This window comes from Callorhinchus milii, unplaced genomic scaffold (genome assembly GCF_018977255.1).
Source record: "Callorhinchus milii isolate IMCB2004 unplaced genomic scaffold, IMCB_Cmil_1.0 Scaffold1, whole genome shotgun sequence".
Lineage (NCBI taxonomy): Eukaryota > Metazoa > Chordata > Chondrichthyes > Chimaeriformes > Callorhinchidae > Callorhinchus > Callorhinchus milii.
Genome location: NW_024704742.1, coordinates 109,136,397 through 109,160,297, shown reverse-complemented (window position 1 = coordinate 109,160,297; position 23,901 = coordinate 109,136,397). Strand labels below are relative to the sequence as shown.

Genomic DNA, 23,901 nt, shown 5'->3' with positions numbered 1-23,901 from the left:
ATTCCTGGTCTGTGCTAAGATTGTTGGTCTCAGCTGAGACTGCATGGGTATTGTCCCCAAACATTCCAGGATTAGGGAGTGGAAAACTAGCCAGTTATAAGATGCCAATTTTGTCTATCGTCTGAAGGACAATGCTGATTAAAATGCTCAATTAAGGAACTATGGAGTGGAAGGAAGCAAGCTCTATTTCCTCCTTCATTTTGTGATTGAACTACCATGTAGTGTAAAGACATTGAGTGAAGGTTCAGTATCTTCCTCTAATGGGACCGGTTGGAACTCAAATGAGGAGGCTGTGGTGGGCTTCCTGACTACAAATCATATAATGATACCTGGCAACAGACTTGACTTGCTTCCTGTTCTCTCAGTGCATCAGATTTGTGACCTGGTAAAATAATATCATAGGAGGGCACTCCTCTCCTGCATGCTTTTGGGAAAAATAGATTTCTTCAACTTTATAATAACTTAGTCTTTTATGTTTATTGCAAATTGTTTTATTTTAGCTGACCTTCCAAATGACTGCCCTATCACCCACTTCTGTCTTTTACAAAAAGGCTGTGGAAAAGATTTGGCATTTGGTATCAACCAAACTTTCTTGGGGAAGTGATTAATTGTTTTGTTTAACATTTCGATTACTGGTTTATACATTATAGGAAATTAGTGAATAACAAATATTAGAGTAATAATAATCCTTGCATTTGATAAAGTGCCCTATCACGTTGTTGAGATATTTCAAAGTGCTTTACAGGATACACTGTAAAGTGGTTTGACTGTGAAATGCAGCAGACAGTTGCGCACAGCAATGTACAACAAACAGTCATGGAGTGAGTGACCAATTTTATTTGGGGGATTGTTGGCCGGGAGAAACTCCCTTCTCTTTTCGAATCGTGCCATTGGATCTTTGATATCCAGCTGAAAAGGCATACAAGCTCTTTAATATCCACAGAGTTTTAATTTGCTTTTGTCACTTATCATTGCTTTCAGTAACCGTGTGGAGGCTTGGACCAGGGATGTTGAATTTTTGCTGAGACAAGAAGGGAGGCCAACAACAGCTCTGGTTGGTAATGAGACAACTGTGAGAGTCATGGATCGTGATTGGGAGAACACCGATAAAGCAGTAGAATGGATAAGATACAAAGCAACCCAGCTCAGTCAACCATTTGTTCTCAGCTTAGGTCTGAACTTGCCTCATCCTTACCCAACTCCAAGTATGGGAGAAGCATGTGGAGGTTCCACATTTAAAACCTCTCCTTACTGGCTCAAAAAGGTACACAATTGTTGTGGAACGTCCAATCCAAAGTTGTATTTGATCAAAAGAGTATAGATGCGCACAGTGTGAGTAGTGCAATGTTTAATTTAATTAGATATCTCCCAGTAAATTGGTCAAAAACCTGTGGAATTATTTATTATTTAAAGCACTATTTTACTTTTATCCTTCCTCAGACATTGGAAGTGATTTGGTGTTTGAATATTCATCATAAACTTTCACTATCTGAGCAATGTGAACAGGAATAACCAATTGCTCAGATATAACTCCATAGTATTCGGTTACAGCACTGTAGTTTGTCTCAACCTTTTATAACTCATTGGCAAAGGGCACATTTTAAAATGTGATAATTTTGGACACTACTTTAAAAGGAATATTGATGTATTGGAAAGTGCTCAGATAAGACTGAGTGGGCTGATTCTAGATCTTTGCTCCATTTTAAAGAGAGATTTGCAAACTGAACCTGCTTTCGTTGGAACAAAGATTGAGAGGAACATGCTGGGAGATTAATAATAATAATCCTTGCATTTGATATAACGCCTTATCACGTCTTCTAGAAATCACAAGTGCTTTATAGAATATAGTGCAAAGTGAATTGACTGTATATTGTAGGCAAAATGCGACAGCCAACTGTGCACTGCAGTATCCCACAAACAGTTGTGGATTGAGTGACCAAATTTTTTATTTTTTTTTGAAGGGATTGTTATTCCCATAAAAGCGATCCGCAACCAGGTTCCTACTTACTGTTAGGTAAACAGAGGCATATGGATTAAGGAAGCATGCCCAATGTTTTGCCCCACCCAGGAATCAAACCCAGGTGTTCTCACTTGCGAGGCGAGTGCTTTAACGACTAATCTACAGGACTCCACTAGATCTCCATTAGAATGGAGATAAATTCATCTGTTCAAAAAAAATATTTGCTGTACATTTATATGTCTAATGTTTATGCAAATACACAAGGCATCCATCATCAATGGGGTTGAGTACCAGATGCTAACTTGTATATAATTGTAATAGATATCTAATGATATTTTTTAACTTGAATAAGTTTTCAGAATAATAATGTTAAAACTCACCAATCAGTATTCATTTGATCAATTTCTCAGTGTCTGATTAAATATCCTAACCCTAATTTCAGGTGTCATACGAACTGGTCTCTATTCCAAAATGGCTTCCTTTCTTTGAAATGCACCCTGTAGATTATTATTCCTCCTATACAAAAAACTGTACCAGCGATTTCACTCAAAAGGAAATTAAGAACATTCGAGCATTTTACTATGCAATGTGTGCTGAAATGGACTTGATGCTTGGTAAGTGATTCACTGCTTCAGATGGTCACAGGTATACTCATTGTCTTTTCCTGTGCTTACATTCTTTCCCCGTTCCTTGTACCTTCCGTTCCCCCATCGGTGGCCACGCTTTTACCGACTATGCCCAGAATCTATGGAACACTCTTCCTCTATCCCTCCGCCTTGCCCCTTCCTTCCTCATCTTCAGGTAGCAACTGAAGACATTCAGCTTTGACTATGCCTATGGTCACCTCCCCCCAGCTTAGCATCATGTTCTGCCATTGTCAAATGCTCTGGGACGCTACCCTGCATGAGGGATGCTGCATAAATGCAAATTGTTGTTGTTGACACATGCGGAAAGAATATCCAAACCAAACTGAAATTTCCATGCAGCCTACCTACACATGGACATTCCTGTATATTGGAATGATTTGCACACACTCTCACTGGAGGAATGCATCCTAATTGTGGAGATTATTAAGCACATCTTGGCAAGAAGAAAGCTTGGGATCCCAAAGTATGCATTAGGGTACTGCTGGAGTTTACCATTGGAAGTTCAGCAAGGACCATCTTATCCCATTGGGGCTTTGGTTGCAGTGTTAACAAGAACTAAGTGGGAAGAATCACTGCCCCCAGTGACTAGTATGCCCTTCCAATTCCTACTAATGAGCCACGTTGGTTGGGCTGTCATCAGCAGCCTGGATTATTGTGAACCCACCTGGTGCAGGAACTGGACTGTCGAGATCACCAAAGAGGGTTGACTTAATTCCAACATTCTATTCCCTCACATGTCACCTTGGAGCCAGTTCAGCTCTAATGAGACCCTGTTTACCTCCTCATACCGACCCCTGGAAAGAGGATAGTCACTAATTCGTCATTTAACATCCATCAAGTGCAGGTTTCATCCCTCCCTCAGTGGATGGCAAGTACCAGAATCAAAGCTCAATGTGAAATGTGTGAGAACATTGTCACCATCTTCCTGCCCACAGCTCAGTCGCACATATCTACGCATTGAGTAATGGTTCTTCCAGTTAGAGGTGCAGAGCTTGAGTAATCTATAATTATCAGTCTTTCCATTTAGTATAGGAAAGACTGATAGCTTCATATTAAGTTCTGTTCATTGTAGTGACTGCATTTGTAAACAACCGCAGAAGCCAATTTGAGCACAGCATATAGAAATGGGAAGGGGGGAACAATACTTAATGATTTACAAGACTACATATTGTGACATTTTTTCATTGCATGAGCTGACATTTATCTGTTAAAGAACCTTGAATTGCAGCCCAAAATTATGAAAAAGCAGTAAACTATAGTATTACATTATCTTAAAATGTATTATTCATTCAGAATAGCCTGAATTGTACAACACACTACATATGGTCATCAATATGATGCTGATAAATAATCCCAGATATATGGAATGCACAATTTCACAAAATCATACTTTTTTTTCCATTAGGTGCACTAGCAATTGGAGGGGATTGCAGCAATGTTCTCAGTATTAGGAGTGACAGCTGTAACCATAGCATTTCCCACTGAGCTTTAGGTGACGTCAGTACCATAAACAGAAGATGCTTCTGCTACAGAAAGAAAATCGAACACCATCATGCTGGTTTTCAGCATCTCCAAGCATGCTATCTGTTACCATAGCAGCCATATGGCTATACTATAAACCACCATATGATTAAAAGCACGACCAAAAACAAATTACCTTAAAAAAAATGCATTATTATAGTTATACATAAGAATTATCGATTTTCATTAATACAAAAATAAGTTATTAGTAATCAAAGGTATATTAATAAAAACAAAACACAAAATACTGCAGATGCTGGAAATCTGAAAACAAAAACAGAGTTGCTGGGAACACTCAGCAGGTCAGGCAGTAGCTATGGAGAAAGGAGTCAACGTTTTGGGTCCACAACCCTTCATCAGAAACAGTCGTGGACCCGAAACATTGACTCACTTTCCTTTCTCCATAGATGCTGCCTGACCCGCTGAATGTTCCCAGTGACTTCTGTTTTTGTGTTCAAAGGTATATTAATGTTCACTTTTCTTTTCCGTCACATTACAAGCACTTCAACAATGAATACAACGTATCTGTGCTATATCCATGTTTCTGTGCTCAATATCTTCTCACCAGCCACAATAATCTGAAACAAGTACACCTCAAATATAATAAACCTTGCATTTGATAAAGCGTCTTATCACGTCTTTGAGACGTCTCAAAGCATTTCACAAAATATACTGTAAAGTGAATTGATTGTATATTTTGTGGGCCAAATACGAAAGCGAATTGTGCACAGCAGTGTCCTACAAACAGTCAAGGATTGAGTGACCAAATTATTATTCTAATTTTTTTGAAGGGATTATTACCCCTGGGAAAGCGATCGCCAATTGACTAGCAACGGGGTTCCTACTTACATTTGACATAGGAAAATGTCTAAAGTGCTTTATAAAAACTGAGTGGGAGTTCAAGCTGGGCGGGAGATAATAATAATATTCATCCCTACATTTGATATGGTGCCTTTCATGTCAGGAGGACATCTCAAAGAGCTTCACAGGATATACTATACAGCGAAGTGACTGTGTGCCTTGTGGTTGAGTTTAGTGAATGACCAAGTGAATTTCGAGGAATTGTTGGTCAGAAGAAACTTGCTTCTTTTCCAAATAGTGCCATGGGATCTTTAATATCCACCTGAGCAGAGGGGATGTTGTTTTAATGTTTAAGCCGAAGGAGAGCAGCACATTCCCAACAATTTTAGCTCAGAGGTGAGAGTGCTACCAACTAAGCCAAGGTTGAGATAAGGTGGGAGATTCAAACTCTCAGTCAAAGAAAGATTTTAAGGTCATTTTGGAAAGTCGAAAAGGAGGGAACAAGGTAGAGAGATTATAGTATCAATTAAGGTATCAATTTTTTACTGTTGAAAATTTAGGAAACGATTGGAGGTACAGTCGCTATTAGCATTCTTTTGTCAAGTTAAAATTTACCTCTTGAGCAAGGTTGTAGAGTTGCATTAAAGGTAATTTCTACTTCACACAATTATTATGAAACAATAAAGTTAAATATCTGAAGTAATGAACAAAATGAATTCATAATATCAGTCATACTTTGACTTCTCACTCACTTTTACAGTTGTTTTCAATATTGTTTTTGACTTGCTCTTTATCCTTTCACTTCTAAATTCTAGAGTATTTTACGGACTGTAGAACCTCTCTAAAAGGTGCTTGTTATAAGACTGGTTGATTTATAAGGTACTCGCAGTTAACTTCAGCACTTAGATCCACTGCAGTATTATCACTGTGTTAGAAATGTGTTATTCATATAATTTTACAAAAACAGGAGACCGTTTAGACGAAACAAATGTAAAGCTTTCCATTCTTCTGTGTTCAAATTTAATGCATTAAACTGATTCAACAGAATTAGATTTGGTCTCTTAAAAAAGTTTCTATTTTCACAGGAAAGATTTTTTCTGCTCTATATGACACTGGGCTCCAAAACAACACTTATATAATCTTTACCTCAGACCATGGTGAACTAGCTATGGAGCATCGGCAGTTTTATAAAATGAGTATGTATGAAGGAAGTTCTCATGTTCCTCTACTACTGGTTGGACCAGGTGTCTCAGGAGGGCAACAAATTTCAAACTTGGTATCACTTGTGGACATTTTCCCAACCATCCTCGGTAAGTATAATATTATTGGTCTAAGACTAACAGAAAAAAAAGTGTGGCTAAAATTGAAGCTGTGATTCAATGATTTAGTGCAATGATTATCGGATTGCCCTTTAATCTTTAAAAGGTGAATTTGAATCTAACCAGACTGAGAGGATAAAATTCACCTCTGATAGTTTTAAGGTTTAAAGTGAATTTTGTTCAATTGTCTTATCGTTTTGATGAGTAGATATGAGTTCACTGAATGCCACCTTAACTTAAAGTTTTAATATACAGTAAAATTTACATCAAGACCATAACATTTAATGACTTACACAAAGTCCGAGTTGCAGGCATACTGTATAAATCGTGTAAAATCCAATTTAATCAATAATCTACACTGCGCTTGATTAATTCAATGCAACCGGTAATGCCCATCCGATAGTTCATCACTGCAGCTGGTAAGTTTGAATATGGTCACGGGTCAAGACTAAATTTCCTACAATTGAATGCGTGTTGACCCATCGCAGCATGCGCACTTACTGGCAAGCATTGGAACTGCAGTGAATCGTTGGAAATAAAGTTCTTCTGTACATGTGTTGACAAATCAAGATTGTTTCCCTCTCCAGTGCAGCCGGATGGTAAGTGCACATGCGTTGATGGGTTAGGAGTTGATTAATACAAGTAACTCAAAGAAATCTAACTAGACTGGTAATGGTTTTGATAGGAACTGAATGGAACTTGGATGAATGTAAGACTTGGCCAATTACACGATTTAAAAAAGATAAAACTTATGTGAGTTTTACTGTACAAAATATTTGAGTATTCACTCTTTATCTCATGAAAAATAGTAAACTTTATTGTTCAAAGGGTTTTGTACATTTTCGACCAAGGTGATTTGTGGATTTTGGTAGAAATGTCAAGGGACTTGGAATATATTTGGCCTAAGCTGACACTCCACAATGCATTAATGGGGCGTGCTACATTATTGGAGTTGCTATCCTTCGGAGAAGATGTTAAACCAAAGTGCTACCTGCCTATTCAGGTAGACAATACATCTCCTGATGTCCCAGCCAATAATCCCCAAATTAAAAAAAACGATTATTCATTTCATGTCTGTTTGTAGAATATTGCTGTGTGCGAATAGGCTGCCACGTTCCCTCACAAAATACAGTCACTCCACTTTACAGTATATTCTGTGAAGCTCTTTGAGAAGAGCTTCCTGTCATGAAACTATATCAAATGTAAGGATTAATATTAATAGTAGTATATTTTAGCACCTGAGATGCTGGCTGGCTCTTTAAAGCAAATCTTGAACCACAAATTGAATTAGAATTAAAAACTGATTTCCAAACTCCAGTTGCACTATAATGAATCAGTGTTATAACAAAGTGTATTGTAACATGGTTACACTGCGTTTTTATTTGGTCTGGTTTCCTATATCATCAAATTGCTCTGTTACATTGATGTACAATCCAATTTTTATTTTGGAAGTTATGGCAGAAATATAGGAAGCAAAGGAATAACAATTGGGGAGGTAAAGAAAAGCAGACAGGCAAAACGGGTCAATTCTTTATAAAAAGAGAAGATCAGATTTAAATGCAATTCATATTTTCTATATACTGCTTATTTTCTTGAATTTCCACAATTCTTTCAGAATTCTTCAAACAATATAATTATCTCCATGATTAATAGGTTCTAACATACTCTCAACAGCCAATATTCTTTATTCAATCATTCTTATTAAGCAAGAAAGATAGAATTAATATTTCCTTTCAACAAATATTGAAGGGTGTGCAATTTAATTCAAGTAGACTTTTAAAATTGAAACACAAATAATTAATTGTGGAAAGATTCTTTATTTGCTGCTAGAACCTTCAGTTGATTTTGCTAATGGAATCCATTTGTTTTCTATTCAGACATTGCTGGAGTCCCTTTCGTTGGAAACCTGAGTGGCTTTTCACTACTACCGTTGTTGTCAAGAGGTTTGAGAAAGAAAATTTCTTTTAATAATTCCCGTCCTAACTGGGTTCTCAGTGAGTTTCATGGCTGCAATGTGAATGCCTCCACCTATATGTTTAGAACTGGCAAGTGGAAATACATAGCCTATGCAGATGGTGTTTCCATACCTTCCCAGCTTTTTGGTAAGTCTAGTAAGTTTGTTAAAAAAAGAAAGGTTTTTAGATTGTAATTTCATAATCTTGATATCTTTCTGCATTTTGAAACACAGTGTGACTGTGATCTTTACCCAGTTCATCTCTACCTTTTCAATATGTACCCAGTATAACTTAATCATGGATGGACTCTCCACCTCACGGAGCCAGTACGGAACCTTGGTGTTCTTGTTCGACCCTCAACTGTCTTTTAAACCCCACATCTGTGCCATGACCTGTTCTGCCTTCCCCCACCTCCGCACCGTTGCTCGCCTCCACCACTATCTCTCCTCTCATACTTGCTTTCATTACGCCCAGGCTTGACTACAACTCACTGCTCGCTGGATTTCCCAACTCTTCCTTCCACAAGCTGCAGATTATTCAGAACTCTGCAGCTTGTGTCCTTTCCCGCATTAAGCTCTATGACCTGATTATTCCCATTCTCGCCCAGCTCCACTGGCTCCTCATCCCCCAGAGGAATGAGTTTAACACCCTCACCTTTAAAGCCCTCCATGGTCCTGTTCCTCCCTGAAATCAAACCTTTATCGACCTTTCCGCTCCCTCCACTCAGCGGGCACTGCCCATTTCAGCATTTCTGCCCGCACCCTCTGGAACGCCATCCCAGAGGCTTTCCGCCTCACCTCCTACCTTTCCTCACTTCCTTGAGATTGCAGTTTTGGTTTGAGCACTGAGTTTTGGGAGGAATTGTTATTATTTTTATATTAGCTGCTGTATTTGCATGTTTCCAAGACTTACAAAAAAAGTATGTTTTACCCATAACTTACAGTTTAAAAAGAGAAATAATACTAGAATGATGGGTAATAGTCTAGGGTGACAATCTAATCTAATCTTGGTGGGGCGGGTGGGGTGGTGGGGAAAGAGTGCTGAATTGTCAAAGGTATCTTCCTTCGGATGAGATTTTAAACAGAGGTCCCATCTAATAATAAAAATAATTATCTTTGCATTCGATATAGTGCCTTAGCAGGTCTTTGAGACGTCTCAAAGCTCTTCACAGAATATACTGTAAAGTGAATTGACTGTATATTTTGTGGGCGAAACACGGCAGCCAATTGCACACAACAGTGTCCCACAAACAGTCGTGGATTGAAATTAACAAATTATTATTTTTTTTCCCCTGGAAATGCGAACCCCCAACCAGCTTCCTACTTAATGCTGGGTAAACAGTGGTGTGTGGAGTAAGAAAATTTGCCCAACTTTTCACCCTGCCGGGAATCAAACCCAGGTCTCTCACTTGTGAAGCGAGTGCTATAACCATTGAGCTACAGGACTCCTATTTAACCTATTTAAGCATTCTGTGACCCTACCCCATGTGAAGGGTGCAATATAAATGCAAGTTGTTTTTATGGGGCGTTTACAAATCCCATAGCACTATTCAAAAAGAGCTGGGAATTTCTTCTGGTGTCCTGGCCAACAAATCCCCCAGATATAAATTGGTCATTCATTTCATTTGTTGTTGTTGTTGTTCATGTCTGTTTGTGTGGCACTCCTGTGTGCAAATTGGCTGCCACATTTGGTTGCAAGTACAGAGTCACCACACTTTACAGAAAATCCAGTGAAGCTGTTTGAGACTCATCGATGTAATAAGATACTATACCATTTTATCCTTTAAAATGAACAATATGCAAGTCATTTTGGAATGCATTTTGATTACTTTTGTAAATTAAATCATATTAAATATTTTCTGTTAATTAAATCATTAATTTATGTGAAACAAACAAGAGCTTTACAAAAGAGCTTTAATGAGATACAATATAAATTTACATTTGTAAAGAGCCTTTCATGTTTGGAATATAAATGTAATTTTGTTATTGTTGCTGTTGGAGCTGCAGGGACGTCCTCCTGACGTGAAAGGCGCTATACAAATGTAATCTTGTTGTTGTAGGAGGACATCCCAAGGTGCTTAATATACTGGTTTGGCACCTGAACTGTGAGTTGAGGGCGGTGGGCAGAGGAAAGGTGGCAGAAAGTACAGTGAAAGAAGGAGATCTTGACAAGTACCTTGAACAAGGTGAGGGAGGGAACAAGTCGGAGGAACTCTGGGATGAAGTTCTAGAAAGTGGGGGAAGGAAGGATGATGGGGCAGGTAGAATGGGGACCATGACGCAGGCCAGTGCGATTTGAGGAGGTTGCAGGCTGCTGACCCTGTATCAACCTGTTCTGCTCCCTCCGCTATGGCCTGCTCCATATGGGATGAGACCATAAAGGGATTTAAAGGTGCGAATGAGGATCTTGAACTTGATCCGCTTGGGACTGGGGAGCCAATGAAGCCAGTCGAGGATGGTGTGATAGGCTTGCGGGAACTAGTGCAGGAAAGAACACTGACTGCAGAGTTCTGCATAATCTGCATCTTGTGAAGAGTTGGGTGATCCAGTAAGTAGAATATTGGTGTAGTCAAGCCTGAACTTGATAAAGGCATGGATGAGGGTATTGGCAGCCCACGGCAAGAGGTAGTAACGGAGGCAGGAAAGCAGATCAGAGCGCTGATGTGGGGTTTAAAAGACACTTGGTAGTCAAACAAGACACCAAGGCTCCGTGAGGTGAAATGTGTATCCATGCAGGCTGATGCTGTTAATGTCTTGGGCAAGAAGTTGCTGACTGGAGCTAAGCAGGAATGCCTGTCTTGTTGACATTCAACTGAAGAAAGTTTGCTCTCATCCAGAACTTGAGTCTGTCAGGCAATCAGTCAGAACAACAGTGGTCAATCAAGGGTGGAGGCAGAGAGAGAGGGTGTCGTCTGCGTACATGTGCAAGTGAATTCCATGTCTGTGGATGGCATCGCCAAGCGGAAGCATATTGATAGTGAAGAGGAGAGGACCGAGCCAATAAGGAACTCGTGTGGAAGAAACAAGGAAGCAAAAGCTGTTAAAAGCAATAAAGGCAAGATGTTGGGATAGGTAAGTATAAAACCAGGATAGGACAGAACCACGAAGCTACAATACAAAATTACATTTGTATAGTGCCTTTCACGTCAGGAGGATGTCCCAAGGTGCTGGACAGTCAGGGATTTGGACCTGAGCTGGGGGTATGAGGGTGACCAAAGGCTCGGTCAAAGAGGGGGGTTTTGAGATGCGCCTTGAAGGAGGCAAGGGAGGAAGCAATGTGAAGGGAATGTGGGATGGAATTCCGTGGGGAGGTGGCAGAAAGGATGAAGGCCTGGCAGCTGATGGGCCAGGACCGGGCGGGGTACATGGAGCAGGCCACAGCCCGCTGAACGGAGGGAGCGGACAGGTTGATATGGGGTCAGCAGGTGGCAGGGCCTTGAAGGTGAGTCCTAGAATTTTGAACTCTATCCTCTGGGGAATGGGGAGCCAGTGGAGCCGGGCAAGGATGGGGGTGATGGGGCACGGAGCCTGGTATAGGAGAGGACACGAGCTGCAGAGCTCTGGATAATACGGAGCTTGTGGAGAGAAGATTTGGGAAGGCTGACAAGCAGGAAGTTGGCGTAGTCGAGCCTAGATGTGATTGAACGCATGGGTGAGGGTTTCAGCGGCCTGAGGTGAGGCAGTGGCGGAGCCGGAGATATTGTGGAGGTGGAGGAAGGTAGAGCAGGTCATGGCCCGGATGTGGGGTAGGAAGGACAGTTGAGGATCAAACAAGACTCTAAGGTTCTGGACAGGCTCGTTGAGGTGGAGTGTGCATCCCTGGATGGTGATGCTGTCAGCGCCTGAGGTGTGGAAGCACTGACGCGAGCCAATCAGGAGGGCCTCGGTCTTGTTAGCATTCAACTATAGAAAGTAGTTAGCTCTCATCCAGGACTTGATGTCTGTCAGGACAGCAGAAGTCCTGGAATCGAGGGTGGAGGCAGAGAGATAGAGTTGGGTGTCATCCGCATAGATGTGGAAGTTGACCCCATGTCTATGGATGATGTAACCAATAATAATAATAATCCTTGCATTTGATATAGCGCTTTTCACGTCAGGAGGACGTCCCAAAGCGCTTCACAGAACACACTGTAAAGTGAATTGACTGTATATTTGTGGGCGAACGCGGCAGCCAATTGCGCACAGCAATGTCCCACAAACAGTCGTAGATTGAAAATGACCAATTTAATTATTGTTTTTTTTTTTGGAGGGATTATTATTAGGCGTGTGGAGTAAGGAAACTTGCCCAAGGTTTCGCCCTGCCTGGAATTGAACTCAGGTCTCTCACTTGCAAAGCGAGTGCTCCAACCACTGAGCTACAGGACTCCACAATCTCCAACCAAGATGGAGCATGTAGATACTGAAGAGGAGGGGACCAAGGACAGAGCCCTGAGAAATACCGCATGAGACGATGCAATAATTTAAGTTTTCTGAATGTATTAAATGCAGTAAATGCAGTTTGATTCGAGTAGTGTAGTACCTTATAATCATTAGACATCTTATTTTTACCAACTTCATATTTTTTTTTTAAAAAGTGAGATTTCTAATAGTTGTTTAGTATTTTTATTGTCGTGTATTACCAATGCACGAACAGAGTGGAAAGGTTATGCAACTGAAGAGATGTTTCACTGGCACTTCTAACAAATCTCTTTTTCACTGCACTGAAATTTATTTGATGTCCTCAGATCTGGAGTGACACAACTTTAAAGGTAACCTCCTGCCTGTAGTGCATTGACGTGCATTCAACTAAGCAAGCAATAGGACCTTTGAAGCCGTTTTCCAGTGCAGACAGAAGCTAAGACCGATATTGTTTACAAAAATGTACAGCATGGAAACGGGACAGTCGGCCTGACCAATCTGTGCCGGTGTTTATACTCCACACGAGTCTCGTCGCAGGCCTTAGTCCCTCCCATACACTCTTTCCTTTGAGATGACTTCTCACTCCTCCCATTATATTGCCCTCTCCCTCATGTGAAGGTCTAGTTTCCTCTTCAATGCATGTATACTATCTGATTCAACAACAACTTTAGATCCACAATCTCACTACCCTCTACATGATGTAGTTCCTCCTAAATTCTATTTTTGATCCTCCCAGCCCCTAGCTTATATTCATGTCTCCTGGTTACCTCGACCAGTGAAAACAACGTATTTATGTTAATCTACAGAAAAATCAGAAAATTTAGGTTACCTTTTTTTCTTTTAAATGTTGGAAATGAAAACAAAAATAATTTTGGAAGAGTCTCCTTACAATTGTAGGCCTTAAATTCATCAGTTTTATTTGACGCCATAATCATTTAAAAAAACATACTTGGTCCAATAAGTTTTTTCTAGTTTTCTTCCCATTAGCAAATGTCTCTGGTCTCGATTAACATTCTCATCATGCTGGGGTATGGTTCCACTGGCTGCTAGTTACCTCCAATACCTCAGCCAAATGCCATTGTTCATGTGTGAGTCTTGGCAATGAGCATCATCACAGTGGAGCCTGATCTAACAACAACCAAATTACATTTGTAAAGTGCCTTTCACGTCGGGAAGACGTTCCAAGGTGCTAAACTGTCGGGGATCAGGACATGAGCATGAGGGGGACAGGGTTGGGGTGAGAAAGGGCAGAGAGGTAGGAGGGTGGCTGAAGACACGGTCGAAAAGGAGGGTCTTGAATCATGCCTTGAAGGAGTTGAGGGAGGGAGCAAGGTGAAGTGATTGCAGGATGGAGTTCCAGAGGGTGGGGGCAGGGAGGCTGAAAACCCGGTCACCGATTGTGGAGAGAAGATTTGGGGAAACCAACAAGCAGGGTGTTACCATGGTCAAGCCTTAAGGTGACGAATGCATGTATGAAGGTTTTGGTGGCTTGAGGGGTGAGGCAGAGGCAGAGTCGGGCAATGTTGCATAGGTGGGGGAAGGCAGAGCGGGTCATGGCACAGATATGGGGGAGAAAGTTGAGGGTCGAACAAGATGCCCAGATTCCTGAATGGCTTTGTAAGGTGGCGTGTGATTATGACTGTTTTTAGGGGCATGGGAAAGGTGCCAGATGATAGGGAGAGATTGATGGTGTTGGAAGTAGAGGGCGAGGAGGTGGTGCTGGGAGGTAAGGAGAGGGGTGAGAATGGGGTCAAGGTTGGTGTGTTTCATGCTGGATATGGTGTTGATGAGAGAGGAGGCGGAAACAGGTTCGAAAATGTGGAAGGAGGGGTCGGAGTGTGGTGGGGGGGGAAGAAGGGGAGGGAGTGGTAGTTGGGAGGGTGCAGGCAGCTGAATGGATCCCTTTGATTTTGGACTCGAGGAAATCCAGCATTGTCTCACAGTCAAAGCTTGAGAGAATGGGCAAGGCGTTTAAAGGTGGACAGAGGAGCCGGTTGGTGGTGCAGAATAGGAGCCTCGGGTTGTCCTTCGCCTCCAAAATTATCTTGGAGTAGAAGGACGATTTGGCAGAGGTGAGGGTGGAGCAGTACGTTTCGATGTGATCCAGCCAGATCTGCCGGTGAACCATTAGATCAGACTTGTGCCAGGTGCGTTCGGCAGTTCACACCTGACCCTTGAGGGAGCAGAAGTGGCTGGGTGTACCAGGGTGAGGTTTGTGAGTAGGAGGCGGTTCAGGAGGTGATGGGGGCAAGGGTATCAAGAGAGTGGTGGAGAGGGAGTTATGGAGGAGAGGAATTTGTGGAGGAGAGTGAGCGAGGAGAATAAACTAGTTCAGGAGGTAGGCCAGAGGTGGAGGAGTTCAGATGACTCCAGTGCAGCGGCGAGGGATTGCAAGATTTTTTTCCAGGGGCGCTAGGAGATGGAGATGGGTTTGGTAGTGGTAGAGAGAGGGCTTGAGGAGTTAAAGGAGATGAAATGGTGATTGGAGATGGCTTTGTCTGCAATTGTGATATCCGAGATACTGAGGCCCCGGGTGATCACCAGATCAAGAGAGTGGTCATGAACGTGGGTGGCAGAGTGGACGTGGAGGGAGAGGTTGTGAGAGAAAAGGAGAGAGAACTGAGAGAGGAGAAAGGATATAGAGCTGAGATAAGTGTTACAGATTGGAGTCATGACACAAGAACAAATCAGTTGAGGATAAATAAACATCCTTCAAATACATTATGCAAAGCACACATCCAAATGGAGTAGGAGCAAATTAACCAAAACACTCCAAAATGGATCAACAGTAAAATAAAAATGGAGATTAAAAGAAAATACGGAGAAGTACAAGCTTGTAGGGGAAAAGGAGAGGATGACCATTGGGATGAAAACAAGATGTGCAGAAAAAGATAAGACAATGATTAGGGGAGCCAAGAGAGATCTGGAATGGGACATAGCAGCAAATGCAAAATATAATACCAAATATTTATTTTAATACTGCAATAGTAATAAAGGAAGATGTTAAAACCCTGAAGAACTCAAAAGGTTGACGAAGAGAATGAAGAGTAGATAGTGAACATATTAAATGACTATTTGCTGGAGGCTTTTTCCAAGGAGGATACTCCAAACCTACCATCTAATATCCAGCAAACATTATTTGAGCTTCAAAGCTTTGACATGAGTGAGGCTCTACGGGCTGAAAACCAACAAATCTCCTGGGATAGATGAACGATACCCTAGGATACTCAGAGAAACACAACAGGGGATTTGTGTAGTACTGAGACTGTATTAGGGAGTCAATCACCACTGATAAGGTTCCAACAGATTAGAAGCAACTCAATGTGATTCCAACATTTAAGGAAGGTGACAGAACCATACCTGGTAACAACAACAAAATTACATTTATAGAGCGCCTTTCACGTCGGGAAGACGTCCCAAGGCACTGGACCATCAGGGTTCAGGACCCAAGCATGGGGGAGGGGTGAGGGAAGGCAGAGAGGTGGGAGAACGACTGAAGGCACGATCGAAGAAGAGGGTCTTGAGACTGGCCTTGAAAGAGGCAAGGGAGGAAGCGAGGCAAAGGTACTGTGGGATGGAGTTCCAGAGTGTGGGGGCAGAGGCTGAAAGCTTGGCCACCGATGGTAGGGTGGGTCGGGCGGGATACATGGAGCAGGCCGGAGCCCTCTGAACGGAGGGAGCAGGCATGTTGGTAGGGTCAGGTCAGAGAGGTAGGAGAGGGCAAGGCCATGGATGGTCTTGAAAATGAGGATGAGGATCTTGAATTCGATCCTCTGAGGGATGGGGAGCCAATGAAGTCGGGCGAGGGTGGGAGTGATTGGGTCACGGAGCCTGGTGCGTGAGAGTACACAAGCTGCAGAATTTTGGATGATCTGCAGCTTGTGAAGGGAAGAGTTGGGAAGGAGGGAATTTCCATAATCGAGTCTTGATGTGCAAATGCGTGGCTAAGGGTTTCGGCAGTCTGAGGGGTGAGCCAGTGGCAGTGTCTGGCAATGTTGCGGAGGTGGTGGTAGGCAGTGCTGGTCATGGTGCGGATGTGGGGGAGAAAGGACAGTTCAGGGTCAAATAAGACACCCAGGTTCCTGACTGGCTTGGTGAGGTTGAGTGTGCAGCCATGCTGCCAGCGCCCAAGGTGTGGAGGCACTACAGATACATGAGCCTGAGCTCAATATTTGGAATATTTGTTGGTCTCAACTCACAACTCAGGTGTAAAGTCACAACCCTTGTATCTGCAGTTCTAGTGTTATGATGGAAAAATTAGATGATGTGAAATATCACTGAGCTCTTATAAGAAACATGTCAAAAGCACTGACACTCACAGACTGATAATGAGTACGTGCAACAATCCAGCATCAAATTTCACTTGACTTGGGAAGCAATCATTCCTTAAAACCTTGGTATAACATATTTTAAACTAAAAATGTTATATGATTCTACCAAATGTAATTATCATTAAAGTAGGAAAGGAATTATATGCATGATGAGGTTGATTTTGTGTGGTCTAAAGGAGAGGAGCTAATGGGCTGAGTGTTTTATGGTAATGAATTCTTATGTTAAACTACTCTAGCTTTCCTAGATTTGTAAAATCCTCTGACACCTCTATAATTTAATCATTGCCAGATGCCATGATTACTGTTATAATTAATATTCCAATGAATCTATCATTTTGAATCAGCCATCTAGTACATTTGGTTATTTATTCTATATTTTTCCATTTTTAAATTCTAGCTATCTGAAAGGTATCAGCTTAGCACATTTATAGTATTCTGATCAAAGTGATTTAATTCAAGTGTATTGACTTCTCGGCACTTAACTCAAAAGGACTTGCAATTCAGAGTACCCATTAATTGTTGTATATCTAACTTCATTATGTCTGTGTCAAAGCGGTATTTAATTCCTGGTGACAGTAAAACTGGTTCCATTTGGAGTGAAGATGGAAAGACTCAGTAATGTTAAATGGCAGCATTTATTTGCATCTATTTACTTTTTGAAAAAATATTTTTCACTCCAGGTGTACCTTTAGTGAAACATTTTTTTCAAAAATTACATTAATTAAATACAACATTAATTCCAGTATTTCTTTGGAATTAAAGAAAGTAATTATATGAGTCAATATAAAGATTTACTGATCTCCACCTGAGTTCCATACATTATATGGAATAATGCAATTTGTAGGGGTTAGCCTGGCGCATGATGCATATGACACACGTGGAAAACCATCACCATTCATTAGAGTATCCAAACCAAATTGAGCGTTCCATTCATCCCACCTATACATGGAAATTCCTGTGCTATTTATGGCATAGAATGTGAATTCTCTCCCTGAGGGACACATCCTGCTTACCTAATTCTGGAGAGTATTAGATTCAAATTTGCAAGACAAAGATTTGAGGAACCCAGAGGTTAGGTCTTTGGGTTGCAGGTTAAACAGGAGCTATGTGGGAAGAGTCTCTCTCTGCAGTCTGCCCTTCCAAGTCCTGCTGATGAGCCAGGCTAGCTGGGCTGTCATCAGCAGTGCTCTAGAGTACTGCGAACTCGCCTGGCTTTGGAACTGGATTAGGTTGTGTCTGACTAATAAGACCATAAGACACAGGAGCAGGAGTAGGCCATTCAGTCCCTCGAGCCTACCCGCCATTTAATAAGATCATGGCTGATCTTCTAACCTAATTCCATTTACGTGCCCTATTCACATTATCCCTTAATCCCTTTATCCTTTAGAAATCTATCAAACTCAGTCTTTAATATGTTCAAGGACTGAGCATCCACAGCTTCTGGGGTAGAGAATTCCACAAATTCACTACCTTCTGAGTGAAGAAATGTTTCCTCACAGTATTCTAGGTGCGGTCTCACCAAGACCTTATACAACTGCAGCAAGACTTCCCTACTCTTGTACCCTAAACGTTTGCAACAAACGCAGCATGGCATTAGTCTTCCTAGTTGCTTGCTGTACCTGCATACTAACTTTTTGTGACTGGTGTACAAGGACACCCAAATCCCTCTGAACACTAACACTACCTAGTCTCTCCCCCTCCAGAAAATAATTCACTTTTCTATTTTTACTACTTAGGTGAATAACTTCACACTTTCCCACGTTATACTCCGTCTGCCACTTCTTGCTCACTCACCTAGCCTGTCTATTTCCCTTTGCATTCCTTTTGTGTCATCCTCACAGCTTCCTCTCCTTACTGTCTTTGTATCATCTGTGAATTTAAATATGTTAAGTTCTATTTCTTCATCTGTATCATTGATATAGACTGTAAATAATTGAGGCCCAAGCACTGATCCTTGTGGCACTCCACTAGTCACATCCTACAATCTGAGAAGGACCCGTTTATCCCTACTCTCTGTTTTCTTGCTCTTAGCATGGATTGGAGAGTGGCTAATATATTACCTTTAATTCCATGGGCTCTAATCTCATGCAACAGCCTTTTATGTAGCACCTTTTCAATTGCCTTCTGGAAATCTAAATACACCACATCTACTGGATCCCCCTATCTAACCTGCTAGTTACATCCTCAAAAACTCTATAAGATTTGTTAAACATGATTTCCCTTTTGTAAAGCCATGCTGACTCTGCCTAATCATGTTATGATTTTCTAAGTGCCCACGACGACCTGCCTAATTAAGGACTCTAGAATTTTCCCTACCACCGATGTCAGATTAACTGGTCTATAGTTCTCCATTTTTTGTCTCCCACCCTTCTTAAACAGTGGCGTTATGTTTGCGACCTTCCAATCAGTGGGAACCGTTCCAGAATCCAGGAAATTTTGGAAGATCAAAAACAAAGCATCCACTATCTCTGCAGCCACCTCTTTTAAAACCCTAGGATGCAGGCCATCAGGTCCAGGGGATTTATTTGTTTCTAATCCTATCGATTTCTCTAGTACTATTGCTTCACTGATGTTCATTTCTTTAAGTTCCTCACTAACATTAGCCTCCAGGTTCCCCTTTATTTTCGGTAAGTTTTCAGTGTCCTCTAACGTGAAGGCAGAAGCAAAATAATTGTTTAATGACTCTGCAATTTCTTTATTTTCCGTTATAATTTCTCCTGTCTGCCTACAATGGACCTACATTCACTTTTGATAGTCTCTTCCTCTTTATGTATTTGTAAAAACTCTTACAATCTGTCTTTATGTTCCTAGCTATTCCATTTTCTCCCTCTTAATCAGTTTCTTGGTTTTCCTTTGCTGATCTCTAAAGCCCTCCCAATCCTCAGGTTCACTGCTCTTTTTGGCAGTATTATAGGTCTCTTCTTTTAATTTTATACTTTCCCTAACTTCTCTAGTTAACCAAGGTTGAACCACATTTGCATGGTATTTTTATTTTTCGAGGGAATATGTGATCGCTGGGAATTATTTATTATATCTTTAAACATTTGCCATTGCAGGTCTACTGTAATATTTTGTAATCTAATTTCCCAGTCTATTTTAGCCAAATCTTCTCTTCACACCTGCAAAGTTGGCTTTATTTAAATTTAAGACCCTTACTTCGGATTCAACTATATCACTCTAACTTAATGTTAAATTCCATCATGTTATGGTCACTCGAGAGGAGCCTTAACTTCCAGATTGCTGATTAGTCCAAATTTCTTCTAACCTCATAATTATCCCACCTTAGCACCAATTTTCCCAACTGAAGGAAATGCACCAACTGGTTGCAATTGAGGTCTGCACAGACTGGTGGTCACCATTTGAATTTACAGCTAGGAATTTTAATTAATTACTGGTAAAATATAAGGCTGCAGTATCCAGTCTCTTGTTTCAGAATTGATATTGTGCACCCTCACATGAAGCTGTTTTGGTGGAAGACATGAGTGGAGTCCTGTAGCTCAGTGGTGAGAGTACTCGCTTTGCAAGCGAAAGATCTGGGTTTGATTCCCAGCAGGGTGAAACCTTGGGCAAGTTTCCTTACTCCACATGTCTGATTATGATCCCTCAAAAAAAAATTGATCATTTCAATCCACGACTGTTTGTGCAGCATTTAGCCCACAAATATACAGTCAATTCACTTTACAGTTTATTCTGTGAAGCGCTTTGAGACGTCTAGAAGATGTGAAAAGCGCTATATCAAATACAAAGATCATTATTATTATGAATATTTGATATTGAATAATGTGAACGTTAGTTGTAAACTTAGACTTTAAGAATGTAAATTTCAGCTTTGAAATAAATTTGAATAATTTAAGTTATCTTTTCTACTCCCAACTAAATGAGCGACAGCAGAATTCATACATTATGGAATGAGAAAAGGCCACTCATCCTATCTCCTTTTCCAGACCACACAAAACCATCTGTAACACATATAAAGATGTGTAAGCTTCATATTAGAAGAAAAATTTACAATTTAAAAAAAATCTTTACTCCAGTAGAAGCAGGTCGAATTTGTGCTAATGGGCTATTCAGCTTATTGATTTCTCTTCGAGACTTAAGATTGATTCAACAAATTATTGTCAAATTTTCTATCTTTATCTTCCTCATCAAAAAACTGAGTTGTTTTTGAAAATTGGCATTCTTGAAATTGTAAGTACTACTGCATTTTGAGCATTGATTCAAAAACAGGAAAAAAGAGGAACTCACTTATCCCATCTAATAATTATAACTTAAATAATTATAATTATAACAAAAGATTCATTACCTCAATAGATTTAAAGACAGAATTGGAAGACGTTATAATAATTAATGATAATAATAATCCTTGTGCCTTATCATTTTTTAAAAAAAATTAATTTCTTGGAATTTTAAAACGTTTACTTTTTTTAATGAATCGTTGTACATATCCAGTCATAGATTTCGAGCTTGTGCAAATTAAAAACTGAATGTATTAATGTTGTATACAATTTAATTATTTTCCATCCTGTCATTTTCAAGTAACATTACAGGGCATTGTTGCTGAATACCAAATTCTCTTGTCAATGGAAGAGAAGGTCACACTTGTACTAACGATGAATGATATTGAGTCACAATGTATTTGTGTGTAAAGTGTGATTGTTGTAAGCACTTTAACAGTTTACTGGGCTTGCTTATGTTATGCTGGTTAGCAGCAAGTACATATGTTCTAGAAATAAACCTTTTAGAAAATGGACTGCTTCTGCCTCTGTTGTATCCTGAGACATTCATTTCAACTTAGATTCATCTGTAGTATCTAAGTAGATTCTTGTAAATGCCTACTATTTAATTTGATGCATCATAATCATTCGTTAACGAAAACAAATTTCAAAGATGTTTGCTCATAATTTAACATGCCTAGATGTTTGGTTTAAACTCATTTATGGCGTAATTGGTTGCACTCTCATTACTAAGTCAAACGTTTGTAGGTTTAATCCCAACATTGGGGCTTCAGACTCAACCTCTTGTCTGACATCCCAATACAATGCTTGGGGTACATTGCATTGTCATGTAAATGTTAAATTGAGATATTGTCTGTCAGGCACTGTTCAAAAAGATAAGGGAGTTTCTCCCATTGTCATGGTTGGCAATCCACATATTAAAATTGGTGAAGTGCTTTGAGATGAAGCGCTGATGAAGGGTTGTGGACCCGAAACGTTGACTCGCTTTACTTTCTCCATAGATACTGCCTGACCTATTGAGTGTTCCCAGTGACTTCTGTTTTTGTAATGAAATTGGTTGTTCACTTCATGGGTGTTGTGGGGTGTTGATGAGGGAACATTATCTACCATGTTTGCCTACAAATACACAGTCACTGCACAGTAAAATTTGCTTTGAGCTGTCTCAACAATGTGATAATGGTGCTACATAATAATAGTAATAATCCTTGCATTTGATATAGCGATTCTGTGAAGACCTGAAAAGCGCTATATCAAATGCAAGTATTATCAAGTCTTCAAGATGTCTCAAAGTGTTTCACAGAATATACTGTAAAATGAATTGACTGTATATTTTGTGGGCAAAATGCAGCAGCCAATTGCGCCCAGTAGTGTCCCACAAACATCGTGGATTGAAGTGACCAATTTATTATTTTTAAGGAATTATTACACATGGAAAAGTGATTCACTAATCGACTAACAGCAGGGTTCCTACTTACTGCTAGTTAAATAGAGGTGTTATATTATTTTTATTATTTCTGTTGACCCAGGACTTGTATTTTGTTTCCTTCTCCAGATCTGATTGCCGATCCAGATGAATTAACAAATGTAGCTACAAAATATCCAGAAGTTACAAACATTCTGGATGGGAAGCTTCATTCAATATTAAACTACCCAGAGGTATCCAAAAGTGTTCATCGATACAACAAACTACAGTTCACCAATTGGAAAGAAAGTGTAGGAGAGAATTATACAAATGTGATTGCCAACCTCAGATGGCACCAGGACTGGCAAAAGGATCCCATGACCTATCAAAATGCTATTGAACAGTGGCTTTGTTTTGGTACTGACGCATACGGGTCTCAATTTTAATGTGTATTCTCAACTGATTGCAAAATCTACATTTAAATGTACTTCTCATAGAGGCATTGTTTTTAGAAATTTAAGGTTGTGGGTCTATTATGAGTGAGTTTATTGCAGGCAATAAAACATGGTCAATAGCTCAATGCCAAAATGTGACAATTATATTATAGTTAATCAATAGCAATGTTTGGGTCTGACATTTGGTAATTTTTGCACCAGACCAGCCAGCAACCTATTTTATTTTATTGTACAATCATTTGACAGTTAGTGATGAAATCTATATGAACAGCCAGACCAATGTCTAACTACCCTATCCCTGCTTTTAAAAGCAAATACTGGATTTTAAAAATAAAAAGTTAAAAGGATATAGGAAAAGAGCAGGGAAGGAAGACTAAATAGATAGTTCTTTCAGAAATCTAGCCTAGGCACAGTGGACCAATTGGTTCTCTGATATGAAGTTCTGTGATTATGTTTTCCACCCTCCTTTATTCGTCTTGCTTCATTATGTGTATGTATGTGTGTGTATATATATATATTTTGCTCTTTTTAAAGCGATGGAAACAAAACAAAATAATTCATTCCAATTTTTATTTTCAAATGGAGGTAAAGAAAGGACATTTAACTAGTCACTAGATTCCACAGTTTCTCCCACACAAGCTGCAGACCATTCCACAGCTCTGTAGTCTGTATCTTCTCCTACATCAAGCTCAGTGAGTCTATCATCCCCATCCTCTCTCACCTGCACTTTCTCCACATTCAAATTCAAGATCCTCATCCTCGCATTCAAATCATTCCTTGGCCTCACCCCATCCTACCTCTGCAATCTCCTGCAACCCTACCATCCTAGCTGTTCCCTTCAATCAGCAAACACTGGCCTGCTTCATTGTGCTGTTGGA

General features: G+C 40.3%; 1 protein-coding gene across 2 annotated transcripts in view; it reads left to right on the top strand.

The window, feature by feature from the left end:
* Positions 1–23,556, top strand: part of arsk (arylsulfatase family, member K) — a 40,603-nt gene extending 17,047 nt beyond the window's left edge. For both annotated transcript variants that reach the window (XM_007893079.2, XM_007893081.2), the window contains exons 4-8: positions 982–1,264; positions 2,403–2,574; positions 6,015–6,239; positions 8,126–8,350; positions 22,719–23,556. In XM_007893079.2, coding sequence (XP_007891270.2) covers positions 982–1,264; positions 2,403–2,574; positions 6,015–6,239; positions 8,126–8,350; positions 22,719–23,014 — 1,201 coding nt within the window. In that variant the 3' untranslated portion in view covers positions 23,015–23,556. The remainder of the gene's footprint in view (positions 1–981; positions 1,265–2,402; positions 2,575–6,014; positions 6,240–8,125; positions 8,351–22,718) is intronic.
* The last annotated feature ends 345 nt before the right edge of the window (positions 23,557–23,901 follow it).